The sequence below is a fragment of the Tupaia chinensis genome, unplaced genomic scaffold (assembly GCF_000334495.1).
Source record: "Tupaia chinensis unplaced genomic scaffold, TupChi_1.0 Scaffold143796_1, whole genome shotgun sequence".
Classification (NCBI taxonomy): domain Eukaryota; kingdom Metazoa; phylum Chordata; class Mammalia; order Scandentia; family Tupaiidae; genus Tupaia; species Tupaia belangeri.
The window spans coordinates 266,004-279,536 of NW_006203646.1; the positions used below are offsets into that span (position 1 = coordinate 266,004).

A 13,533-nucleotide genomic window follows, 5' to 3' on the forward strand; every position below is an offset into this window, starting at 1 on the left:
ATATATATATATATATATATATAATATTTGATTATCTTTTGGTGTTCATAATGTGACAGTTTTGCAAAGATTCTGAAAGGAATATGATTTTTACAGGAATATGATTTTTAAAGATTTGAAGAGCTAGTATTTGACATTATATTTGTTTCATAAACAATTTTCCCCTAACAGATTAGAGAAAGAATAGGAGGTTTTAAACATATTTTGAAAATTTTTTAAATGAAATAAAATCAAAAAGTGTTGGAATAAAACTTTTCAATAAGGAAAGGAAAGGAAAGGGCAACAGCATTATAATCATGTTATAGCAATTTAAAAATGAAAGAAAAACATAACAGCAAAAACTCAGTCTGCTAAATTAGATCAAAAGAGTACGTCTAGACATCAAGTGCTTATGCACTAAGCATGTCAAATTCCTTTCCTCTAGTTCAACAGTCTAGAAGAATTGTAATTCAAATATCTGACATCATCTAACCCTGAAGGAAGCTTGTAAATTAGATAAGACAATATTTTGGATATATGCTAACACAAATTAAGGAGAGTACAAGAAAAGAAGCTGATTTATATTTCTGCAAAGCAGGATTAAGAGTTTGTTTAAACCTGGTTTCTAATCTCTGCTTTCTCAAATGTCACTTATTGGAAGGTAAATGCATTGCTTAACTTGATTTGACTCCAGTTTCTGGATTCATCCAATTAATATTACAATATTTAACTTAACTGTTACCTAAAATGCTTTGGAGATATACTTAAATGACAGAAGTAAAATCACTTTTAGAAAACCAAAGTCCTATGCATATCTACAACATAAAGACAGAAATGTATTTTACCTCCAGCTCAGGAAATCAACCATTCAGTAATTCAACAAAATTGTATTGAACACTGATTCCATCTGAGGCTGTCACTTTCCTTCCAAGTATTCTAAATGTTATGTTTTCTTTAGATGTTACCCTTTAAAAAGGAATGATGTATTATAAAAATTATTGAGGGAGTAGTGTGGCATACTAATAACAGCTTCAAAGAGTACTGATACAGAAATAAGGAGGCAATGGTTATAGTTCTAGGTTAGTTTCTCTCTGAAACTGTTTCCTCATCTTTTGAAATACTACTGGGTTGACCAGATGACAAAATGTGTGTGAGTGTATATGTGTGCGTGTGTGTGTGTGTGTGTGTGTGTGTGTGTGTGTGTACTTTCTCTCAAATGCAATATTCTATTGTTATAATTATTTTTCTGGAGATCATGTACTAGGCTTTTTAAAGGGGAGCCCTGAGTCTCCTTTGATGAATGTTTATCACCACTGTCACTCCATAGTCAAAGAACACAGTTGCTTTTCTCATTATCTTGACCCTATAGGGTCATCTGTAAATCAACTTATACAGAAAAGACTCGTCTGAGAAAGAAGATCTCACAATTTATCTTAGTCACCTGTGCTAAGGATTAACAATAGTCATTCAGAAGAAACATGCTTATTCACAAAACTAACATAAATTTCCTATAATCGAATGTGCTTAAGTAAATGTGGTTGGAGTACCTATTTCTCTCTCTTCACCTCTCTTCCATTTCTCGTGGAAGAGCTAAATAAATAAACTTAAAAAAATTCATGTTATTACATCCTTACTATTTTAGACACATGTTAATATGATGCCTAATAGCTAATTTAAATATTTTACTTTTCTGTATGTTGTGTTTCATGCTTTTTTAATCACTGTTGCTAAGACAAATATGGGCTAGGCAGTTACGTATTAGGGGAACCGTGACAAAATGCCAACAAAAAGGGCATTACTTAAAGCCATCCAGTTGTGTCCCATTCTTTGAAAACTTAGACCGTCCACTTCCCTAACCCTTACCCTTCCAGGTCAAACCATCATAGACCTCCCTACAGAACACACAGAAGAACAATTAGAGTCAAAGTCCAGGGCCGCTTAATTTCTTAACTCTGGAACCTATCCAACCTTGGCAGCATGACCTAAAGCAAATACAGCAATTAAAGTTTTTTCCAGGTCCCACCACATTGTAAGAAGATAATGGTCTTTATGACACAAAGCTTTTCTCATGACCTTCATACCCACTCCAAAATTAGGAGATGAATAACCGGTCCCATCTAACATGTGACCCTAACCATGATGGGAATCATGCATAAGCACCTCCTGTGAACAAGCTCAAATAAAATCCCTTCAAGGGAGATAAAAAAAAACCCTCACCTCTGTTCTCATTTTCCAGGACTTCTCCTGCCTGGGAGCTATTCTCTCCTTCTATTAAACTCTCTGATTTGTTATCCCTTCTGTAAGTCTGTGTCTCTAATTCTTTGTGAGCATGAGACAAAGAATCAGGTTCACTGCTATTCATGCATTGTATGCTGGGTCCACCCACCCCAACTTCCTGCATCGTTGTGAGTTTTGCAGGGGCTCTTAGGGAGTTGCTTCTTTCTTTATGCTATCATGTAGCATTCTTGCATTAGCTCCATCATTATTGTCAGTAATATATGATATTTATTGCATTGGTTTTTACACCTAATATTCTTCTAAGAAGTTAACTTGCATTTTCTCATTTCAATCTCACAGTAGTTCATGAAGTAGATGTATGAGAAAAGATAGAGAAATTAAAACACTTGCTAAAATTCACAGTTGGTAAATGATAAAAGTATCATTTAAACTGGTGTAGCTTGACTCCAGAGACCAACAGTCCACAACTATGATCCCCCACCTCACATATTTATGTGACCTGTTACCAGTATTCCAAGTAGTTAAGAGCACAAACTCTACAGAGAAACTAACCAGGTTCAAGTCCCAGTTCAGCTGCTCTTCAGCTGTGTGACCTTGAAAAAATGGTTAAACATCTCTGGGCCTCAAATATATATGGTCTACAAAATAAGTCTAATAATACCTGCATCCTAGGATTGATGTGAGAATTTTCTGTGAAGATAAGAACAGTGCCAATACATATTAGCTAATTATCTTACTCAACCCTGAACTTCTTGAGGGTAGAGGCTATGTGTTTTCATGTCACAATGTCAGACACAGTAAATGAGAAAATGATAGAAGAAATAAGTGAATAAATAAATTAATAATAGGATATTATATTGAATTTTAAAAGACTGGAGTCATCCTTCCTGTGTGCTCATTCTGGTTTTCCTCTGAAAGATAGGTATGTGCAGTGATAACTAAGGCTTTAATTAATTTTCTCTCTAAATTTCATAGCAGACTCCAAGGATAGGTTTATGCCTCTAATGTGTTTATGCAGAATTTTGAAAAATCTAAACATTATGTTAGAATTCCCATGTCTTCCTTTTAATGCCCCTGAAGAAACCAACAGGGATTTTTACCTGAAACACATCAGTAGGACTGGGTGTTTATGTATTCTGATGTATGGTGACAAGTAAATGGACATCTTCTAACCTAAGAGGTGATCCGAATTTATCATCTCCCCAAAGGAACTTTAAGTTAGAAGAGAATCCCTGTTATCTAATCACTCTCTTGTGTTCTGGCAGAAACAGGGAAGTAATAGCACTCAATGTCATTTATTGTCATGTTTTCAGGGATCCACTAGGAGATGTGGAATTTAGCATTGAAAACTTTACACAAGATCTTTGTTTCTTTCCACATAAATCTTTCTTCTTTACTTTCTTTCTTTCTAACTCGGTATCTTTTCTCAATACCTAGAACAGATAGGTGGACTCTGTTAGAAGCCAAAAGTGAGGGAGGTCTTCAAGTGACTAAGCCATTAATTTTTCAGGTAAGGAAACTAGGGCATAAAAAAGGCTACTGTGAAATGCTCACTGCCATTAGGCATAGAACTAGAAGAAAGGCATTTCTTCCTTTGAGCAATCTTTGAGCCTTGTGTGTATTTCTACTATTGCATGAACGTCACTGCATTTCAATTGTTCCCATGACATTCTCCAACGTTCATTTGACAGATCTGTGTCTATTATTCTGAAAGCTGTGGATATAGAACTGTGATTATTTGACCCCCAGTAGAAATAGACTAACAAAGTAAAAAGTCAATCCTTACAGCAATCTCTCTTTAATTATCTTAATTATCTTAGACATGGTCTCTGCCCTCACAAAAATGTTAATCACAGCACTTACCAACCATTTTGATAATTACAGTTTATGTATACATCCTCTCTTAGACCTCAAATTCCCTGAAAACAAGATCCATGCCTTGTCTATCATTGAATTGCAACTGCCTGGCATATTATCCAGCTAATAATAGCATTCAATTTTTCAGAAAAGTAAACATGACTTATTTTAGGATATTTTCCAATATATCATCTTGTGAGGAAAAAAAATCTTCAGCATTTTTCATGTATTGGGATACTTTAAGGATTATAAAAACAGCTACTGCATATCATTTTAAGTACTTCTCTGTAATACTCTGTGACATTTAATATTACCTCACCTTCAATGCAAAATTACAGGATTCCCATTCCATAGATAAGCGTTGACTTGAATAAACTACTTGCCCAATGTCACATGACTTCCAAGTGACAGGACCTGGATTTGAGTTCACATCTTACTTTCTGCAAAACTTACATCCTTTCCACTCTGTCCCTAGCATTTCTAATAATGACAGAACTGTAGAACAATGTTCTTCTTTCTAAACAAGAGGCACAAACATTTAGGCTTCTAGGGTAGCTATGGATGCTTTAAAGCAAGCAGAAGACACCTCCTGGTAAGCAGAACTTATCCAATAGTCACAGTAAGAGATATCCACCTATTACTTGAATGTGTTAGAACTATCAGACTCCCAATATAGTGTCTGAAATTTAAGGAAAAACTTTAAGCACCACTGCCCCTACTTATTACATAAATACTTTCTTTAGAAATCACAAATCAAAGTGAATGAGATCAATTTAAATTTGTAAGACATCCATAAAAATAATTATTGACCCTTGTTACAGCCTGCTCTAATTGAACATAGTTAAAAATTGGGGGCTTTAGGAAGTGTAAGTTTTTCTCATTGTTAGAGTTAAACTTTTGTTTATAATATTCTGGGCCAATGATCATATTTCAGATAATACAAAATAAATATTTATATAACTTAACCTTATTGTTAGAAACAACTTCAAAAATTTGGTCCAACTCTTTCATAGCCTATACTCTAGCTTTGAGTATATTGTCAGTAGATCAGTTACAACACTTAAAAAGATGGCACTCCACCTATTTTTAATTCCCAGATGGAGTAATAAGTATTACAACTACATCTCTGTGGAAAATCCTTGGACAGAAATACAAATGCATTTGTAGGAGGAATTGTATTTTTGATAGCCCATGTGTAATAATCATTACTAAAAATTCACTAAGATTCATTGACTCATGGGAGTAAGTGTGGCCTGGGTGATATAAATAGCTCATATTTATGGAAAGCTTTTTTTTTTTTTTTTGAGCCAGGCATTATAAGTACTCTTCATGAATTTAATGTATGTCTTCTAACAACTCTACAAGGTGATTCTAATCAACTGGCAAGGTGGAGTAAGGATTTAACTCAGATATACATCCCCAAGAGTTTACATACTTACCTGCTATGCTGTATTGATCACAGAACCAGTGCTTTATTTTGCCATGAAGAAACAGCCCAAAAGGTATTAAATGGCAGGTCAAAGGACACAGGTCTACACAGTTGACCTTAGCCCCTTGTTCTATTGATCCTTAGGCAATGCAATTTTCTCTTTCCTCTACTTGTGTTGTTCACTCAGGACTGAGTTCTCACATTCTCATAACATATTTTTCTGCTCCATTCTCCATATTTGCAGTAACATGATAACACTTACCGGTACTGGACTGAACAATTCCTGAGTCAACTGTTTGTCCAAGAAGATCATACTGATTTAGGCGTGACCCATCCTCTGCCACAACCACTGAACGTGCTGGCTCTCTGGTCCACTCATAAACTACTTCTGCTCTTGTATAAGCATCTAAAGGGAAGGAATAGAAAATTATCTGTGTATTTTGTCCCTTTGATTCTTCTAGTTAGTGGGTTTTTTTTTTCAGCTTTGTATTTTCTATCTCTTGGCTCAAGAGAAACCTAAGAAAGGAAAGCTTTATTTTGCATTTTCCTAAAAAAGCAGTTGAAAGATGACAGCCATATAACTCACATTATCTTTGAGTTATCTGGCCTTATGGAGAGGGCATCACTCCTAACCAGCAGCACCGACCATCAGAATCTAATGGAAAGTGATAGAATAACATTTGCTTTTCCAAGTTTGGTTCTACCAATGGCTATAGATCAGGTTGCTTCAGAAGCTTCATAAACATTAATTATACTGTTTCCACTAAATTAGTGAAAACTTCTCTTAATTATCCTTTTCTCAGATATTTTAGCAAGGTGTTTGACCCAAAACTTGGGTCAAAAAATGTTTAGCCCATTTTCAATTCAGTTTCTTCATCTATAAAATATACTATACTAATTGGGCAATGTCGGAGGAATGACTAGACATCCAGTTGTCCTCCACCACCTCTTCTTTTTATTTTTTTTCTTTTAGAAAATGTTTGCCATTGGGTGTAAGCTCTCACTTGAGAGAGAAAAAGGGAAATTGAGAAATCATCCCTGAGGGAAGATGGCCACTTTGTAATCCCATCTCCTCTCAGGATTTTGGGCACACGCAAACCTGTACCTGGTGTGATTTTCAAACTGCCAAGTCCAGGGTCCAAACTCTGGTTGGCCATATGGGAACCTAGCACCTTACCCACCACACCACCTGCTGGCCCAGAGCTGTCTCTTCTTCTGCAAATGTCAGGTAATGCTCAGTGGTTCCAGGGCTCTGAGCAAGACCAACTAACCTTGTGTTTCAATGTCAAGTCTTCTCTGCTTATGTCTATTTTCCCACAGGTCTTAAAACATTTTTTGAAGCTTACACTTTGAAGAGACATTTGAAACCTAACTCGTATTGTTCAATAATGTATCAATAATATTTATGGAGCACCTACATTGTATTAGCCTCTGTGCCAGGAAATACTGAACAAAATACAACCTGCCTTCATAGAGGTTACTCTCCAGGCAATAAAGAATGTCAACCAGTCAGTAAAGCTAATAATTATTGCTGTAATAAGTGACATAAAATAAACATTCATTGTGATCAAGAAGTCTGGTGGGGCTGTAGGTAAATTCTGATAAGGTCACCAGGGGAGGCCCAAAGAGATGATACAATGCTGAAATATGGAGATGAAGAAGCCAGCTGTGCTAAGAATCACGGAAGAATAAACCAAGCAGAGAAAAGACTGTGTGTAATGGCTTTGAAGTGCATAAAAGCCTATTCTTTTCTTTAACTTTAGTTTTCTTGTAAAAGACATTATTTGTTTTCTACTCACTCGCCATTTCCTTCTTCCTAAAACAACCTCAATAATCTTTAGTTGAACAATATGCCCAGGTGAAATATTTACTTGCAAGTCTACTTTGCAAATACCACTAGCAATGTGACTCACTTTTGATTAATAAGTAGAATTTTGTTAGGATTGTATGAGAAATTAGGATTTAGAGGAATTTTTGCTATTAGAGGGCATAGACTCTCACCAGAGAGAAAGAGACAGAAAGTGAGAAATCACCCTCAGGGGGGATGGCCACATCACAATCCCTTCTCCTCCAGTCTAAACTTGTTGTTTTGTTTTGTTTTCTTTTTGGAGAGGTTTTTGCTATAGGGCGCGTGCGCTCACCAGACAGAGAGAGACAGAGAGATAGACAGCGAGAAATCACCCCCCATGGGGGATGGCCACACCACAATCCCTTCTCTTCCATTCTCCTCTTGGGATCTTGGGCACGCATGCACACGCGCCATGCGTGAGTTTTAAGCCACCAGGTCCGGGACGCGAACCGCGGTCGACTATGTGGAAGTCCAGCGACATAGCAATTACACTAACTGCTGGTCCCTTATCTTCGGATTTTGAGCATGCACACACATGCACCCAGTGTGAGTTTGAAGCTGCTAGACCCAGGACTGAAACTGGGGTCAATTACACGGTAGCCCAGTGACATGAACATTATACCATCTACTGGTCTTGAAAACTTTTTTTTTTTTTTATACAATCACTACTCCTTTCTTCCTCACCAACGATTCCCCTTTATCTTGAAAGCAAATACCATGGGTGAAGTTGCAGCAATCATCTTGTGACGAGAAAGCACAAAACATCAGCTTTGTTAAACTACTGAACCAACCAGCAAAAAAACAATAATCATTTGCCTTCATATATTTTATTTGAAAACATCAAAGCTTCTTTATTTCAGCTATCCTCACTGTTGAAAGCATTCTTGATTAATTTTTTTTAAATCATATTTTTGAAGGTAAAAGGGGGCAAATTTAGTAGTTACAATTTGGCACAAATTAATAAGCATCAGGCAAACCATGATCATCTCTGTAACTAGAAGGTTATGCTGTGGCTTAGATGAGCTTATTATGTGTAAATATTTATACTGCATGGTAGCAACATATAGCATATAATATATATGATTATTGTTAAACATGTAACAAGTAAGGGCCAGGTGCTGGTGAGTAGTAACATAACTCTCTGCAAGGCTGACCTATATGGGAAGGTTCTGTGTTCATATCAGGTGACCTCTTAGCAAACTCGGTATGCATTCCCATAATTTGGGGCTAGCTAAAGCTAGGGGTTGATCATGGTGTGAAGGTTATATTTAGGTTGCCTGTCTCTGTATTTCTCTTCCTCCCTTCCTCTCCCTGTCTCTCTCACTTATGGGAAAAAAGAAAGAAACAGACTTAAAAAGAAAGTGGAATATTGGTAGGCAGGACAAAAAAAATAAAAAGTCTGTGATATAAACTTTATATTAAATTGCGAACAGGATGGAGAGAAGGGAGTTATCACCAAAGGCCTGTTTAGATGACAGCTTTTGAAGTCGTTTATCCTTGGATTTCAGCAGAGAATGAGATTTATAAATAGAGAAAGTTGTCTCTCGGTAACTAGTGCTGCTAGGAGCCCGAAGGCCCTTTGCTATTTCTTTGCTTGCTGTCTTCCTACACTACCACTATTTTTCTTCTATGAATCATATCTTCACCGAAATAGTTGCTCAGACTGCCTGTCTAGTGAGAACAGAAAGCTGGCTAGGTAGTACAGGAGTTGACTCAGTCCTTGTAAGTAACTCCTCTGCAGGAAACTAGGAGTGCATTTTCCCCACTTGCTTTATGCAAGCATGCTAGTCAAAAGCAGAAGCGTAGACAGAAGACGAGAGAGTCTGGCTTTTCTACCGCCGTTCTCTTCGCTTCTTTGAGGTGTGCCCGAATGTTTTCAAACAGCTGAAAACCCAGAAAGGAATCATAGAGATTTATCTAGGACACCTTCAAGAGCATTTGTATATACATAAATTCAATGGAATAACCAAACATCCAAAACTTTTCTATGACTGTGATTAGAGTAAATCCTTTACTGGAAACATCTGTAGGTGTAGGCTTCACTATTAAGAAACTTCTATTTATTGACCTTTGCCAGCTACCAATATTTCCTACCAATATTAATTTAAACAAGCTAAATTAATCTCAAGATCAAATAAGTCTCAGTAATGTTATAAAACAAACAGTGTTCTCCATTTATTGAGAGGAAAACATTATCCATGAGGTACAAGCATTCACCCTAGCCTCTACTCCTTTTTATAGGAATATGACTTAAGTGAAAATAGAATGTTTTCACTAAATAATTTAATCCATGTTTTCTAGTCCAGCAGACAGGGAATAATCCCTATCTTCAAATAACACTGCAAAGTGAAACCAAGGATTACTCCATATGGAAAGGCCTTACAGAATATTGCTATTTAAATTTTCTTGATGCCCTTATCTGTCTCTCTAAGACATAACTAATTGGAATCTCTTTCTTAAAGACTTAAATCTCTCATGAGAATAATCCAAAGTAAACATACTCACAGCTTCCAAATTTTAGTGGGCAGGCATGAGCATCCATAGGGAAGTCCTCTAAATGCATTGGGCATTCAGCTCTCACCGTCAGCCTTATTAATTAGAAGAAATACAGGATATAAACAAAAGCCCTAGAGATTAGATAGTTTCTGATAAACACAACTGGGTTGTTATTAATTGTAGCAAATATATTAACAAAGCAGAGGAGAAAGGCATGAACTACAGAACTATACTAAGTTGTTGATAACCAAATGATATAGAAACATTACTTATGTCAATGACTGGATTTTATCCATATTTTGTTTCCTTGGAGAAAAAAGGCAACACCTGATTTTGTATGATGGCAAGCATTGCCAATGTTTTCCAAAAGAAGTGCCATCAATGAGTCCACCTAGCTACTAAAAGTTCTTGAGAATAAAACTAGATGTCAGCTAATACATACTTACTTGAATACAATTCATCCTTAGTTGAGAAGAAGACATGCAGCAAGAAAGAGAAGCAATTTCTTCTGTCCTAAGTGAATCTCGATCTACCTCATTCCCTAAAATAGCACTGAATGCATAAAATAATTAAGATATCGGTGAAGGAGGAAGTATCCTCAGGATTTCTAGGATGGAGAGTTTTGTAAAGTCACCCTGAGAATTTATGTGTGAACACACTACATTCCAACCATTTATATTATTTTTTTTAATTTAAGGTTTTGTTCCACAAGGCATGTGCACTTGCTGGAGAGGAGAGAGACAGTGAGAGGGAAAGTGAGAAATCACTCCCCAGGAGATGGCTATACCACAGTTGCTTCTGCCCCATTTTCCTCCTGGGATTCTGAGCATGCCAGCACATGTGACTGGCATGATTTTCAAGCCTCCAGGTATGGGACTCAAACCATGGCTGGCCATGTGGAAGTACAACACCTTAATCACTACGCCAACCCCACAACACCCAGTTAGATTTATTTACAAATACATGGCCCAATTGATGTAAATACTCAGCAATGCTACTTTTTAGTCCCTAGGATGTTCTGAGAAGATGGATTCGATGCCTTTTTTTTTTTTTAGGATTACTTAGAAAAGAATTTACTGAAATATGTTTGCTCTCCATTTGTAGAATTATTAAGGAATTGATATAGATTTCCCTCATATGCTCTTCTAGCAAGTACACTTACTCATGTTATTAAATAGCTCAAAAAATGTGATAGGATAGCTTTACAGCTTGCAAAATCATTAAATAACTGTAATACTGATAAAAGTAAACATAAAATGTATAAGTTAAGTATTAGATTACATTCTTAAATCAAACTATTAATGAAAGTTTATAGCACATATGCAAAGGTGGTAAGAAATTTAGTATATAGATGATATAGGCTGGTTATTCATGAAGACCATTGCATATATTAGAAACCATTAACTGCTGAAATATTCCAGATATGTAAATTTCTCTCTTGAAAACTGCTACTTAAGGAGAACTGGATTTAGCCTCACAGATAAGTGTAGGGTATTTCACCAGGGGAGAAATATTTCAATTTTTTTTCAATTTTTTTTATTTCAGTTTTTGCTATAGGACATGTGTTCTTTCCAAAGAGCAGAAGATAGAAAGAAAAAGTGAGAAATCATCCTCCAGGGGGATGGTCACATGCCAGTCCCTTCTCCTCTATTCTCTTCTCAGGACTTTGGGCATGCACACCCACAACTGAAGTATTTTAAAGCCGTTGAGTCCAAGACTCTAGCCATGAGATTAGCCATGCAGAATTCAATGTCTAAACCACCACACCACTGACTAAACTTCAAATTCTGAATATAAATAAAATTTTCTTGGATATATGAACAGGTCCCAACACATATGTCCATTAGTCTCTATTTTCTTTCTTATATTTGTTTATTTAAGTCCTGTTACACCTTATCTAGTTGTGTCCAATATCTAAAGTGACTCAACGTCTTTTTTTTTCTTTTCTCTTTGGGTGTTTGTATATTAAAGGCTAAGCCTCTGGCAGCTTTCTTCAAAAACAAAATATCCCTCTATTCCCATGCTAAATACAATCCACTAGATTGAAGATGTTGCCTTTATTATCTTTTTATACCAAAGGAATAACTAGACAGGCTGAATTATCAAGCGCTGGCCAGTTCTACAAAAACAACATTCTAACAAGTCACTTGGGAATAAAACACTGCTGTCCTCAAGAATGAGTTCTGGACAATTCTTAACTACTCATAAGTTAGGAATATTTTGAACACCTTTTTTCTTCTCTAAAAATATTCACAACTTTGATTCATATTTCCTTCATTCAACCATAAATATACTGAGAACTTCCTAGATGCTGGCCTCTGCAGTAGTCTCAAAAAGGGAGAAATGCTTATAAACATATAGATGATAGATAGGTAGATAGATAGATAATAGAGATAGATAGATAGATAATAGATATAGATAGATGATAGATAGTTGTCAGTTTAAGCAAAATTAACAACATCAATATTCTCAGATTAGCTAACAATACCATTGTGAATTTATGTTTTTTAAATAAATATTTCCACATGAATCTATTTTTTAAGAATTTTGTAACTTTTCTATTTTTTTCGTTGTTAATATTATTTTATTATTTTTTAAGCTGCCTAAGGGTGGAAGCATTCACTAGAGAAAGGGAAAGGGAGACAAAACTCCCAATGGGACATGGACACACTCCAATCGCTTCTGCCCATTTCGGCATAAAGTTTGAATTGGGAGCCTGAAGTGTTTTTCAAGCCGCCCAGGCTGGAATTTAAATTGTGGTCGGCCACGTTGTATCTATCTCCTTAAACTAGTAGGCGGTGGAGCTGGCCCTGTTCCTTTATTTTTTAGTAGAAACACTTTCAGATATTCACTGTTAGATAGCTCTAGAAACTTTATCTAGATCTTACTGGAATACAGGACTAAAGATATCTATAGCAGGGTGAGGAAGTTCTTTATACTGTATTAGAGCAAGCTGAAGAGATAATCATGCTATATTGTATTACTTAAATTATATTGTAAGCAATGTTTTTCTTTTTCTTTCTTTTCTTTTTTTGATTTTTACCATTTTTGATTTTAGGGTGTGCATGCTCACCAGGGACAGAGAGAGAGAAATCACCTCCTAAGAGATGGCCACTCCTCAATCATTTCTCACTGGTCTCCACTTGGGAATTTGGGCACACATATGCTCACATGCCAGGTGTGATTTTTCAAGCCACCTGGTCTAAGACTCAAATCCCATCATCAGGAATGTGGGAATCCAGTGCCTTAAGTATTACTTAGCCACTATGCCACCTGCTGGCCCATAATTTTTCATTTTTTATACTCATTTAACATTGTAGTGCATGAATAACATTTCAGCAAGTTTAGATTTCATAGACACATTTTTTTTTGAGAGAGAGAGATTTTTTTGCTATAGGATGCACATGCTCACTGGAGAGACAGAGAGAAAAAGTGAGAAATCGCCTGTTGAGCACGTTGCAATCCCTTCTCCTCAGTTCTCCTCTCTGGATTTTGGGCATACACACACTCATTTCCAATGTGAGTTTCAAGCCAGTGGGTCCAGGACTCAAACCATAGTCAGCCATGTGCAACCATGGTCAGCGCTTTTACCAGTATACCACCAGCTGGCCCCATAGACAAATAATTTTTAACGTTGAAAACAGGAAAGCAAATATTCCCCCGGGACAATCAGCTTGATAAATGC

The 13,533-nt window shown here is 36.3% G+C and overlaps 1 protein-coding gene across 1 annotated transcript in view; it reads right to left on the reverse strand.

Annotated features, from left to right (window-relative positions):
* The window catches only part of GABRA1 (gamma-aminobutyric acid type A receptor subunit alpha1), a 57,298-nt gene that overhangs the window by 19,569 nt on the left and 24,196 nt on the right, over positions 1-13,533 (reverse strand). Inside the window, exons 6-7 of the mRNA XM_006165053.2 lie at positions 9,858-9,940; positions 5,766-5,909 (exon numbers count right to left, since the gene is read on the reverse strand). Coding sequence (XP_006165115.1) covers positions 5,766-5,909; positions 9,858-9,940 — 227 coding nt within the window. The remainder of the gene's footprint in view (positions 1-5,765; positions 5,910-9,857; positions 9,941-13,533) is intronic.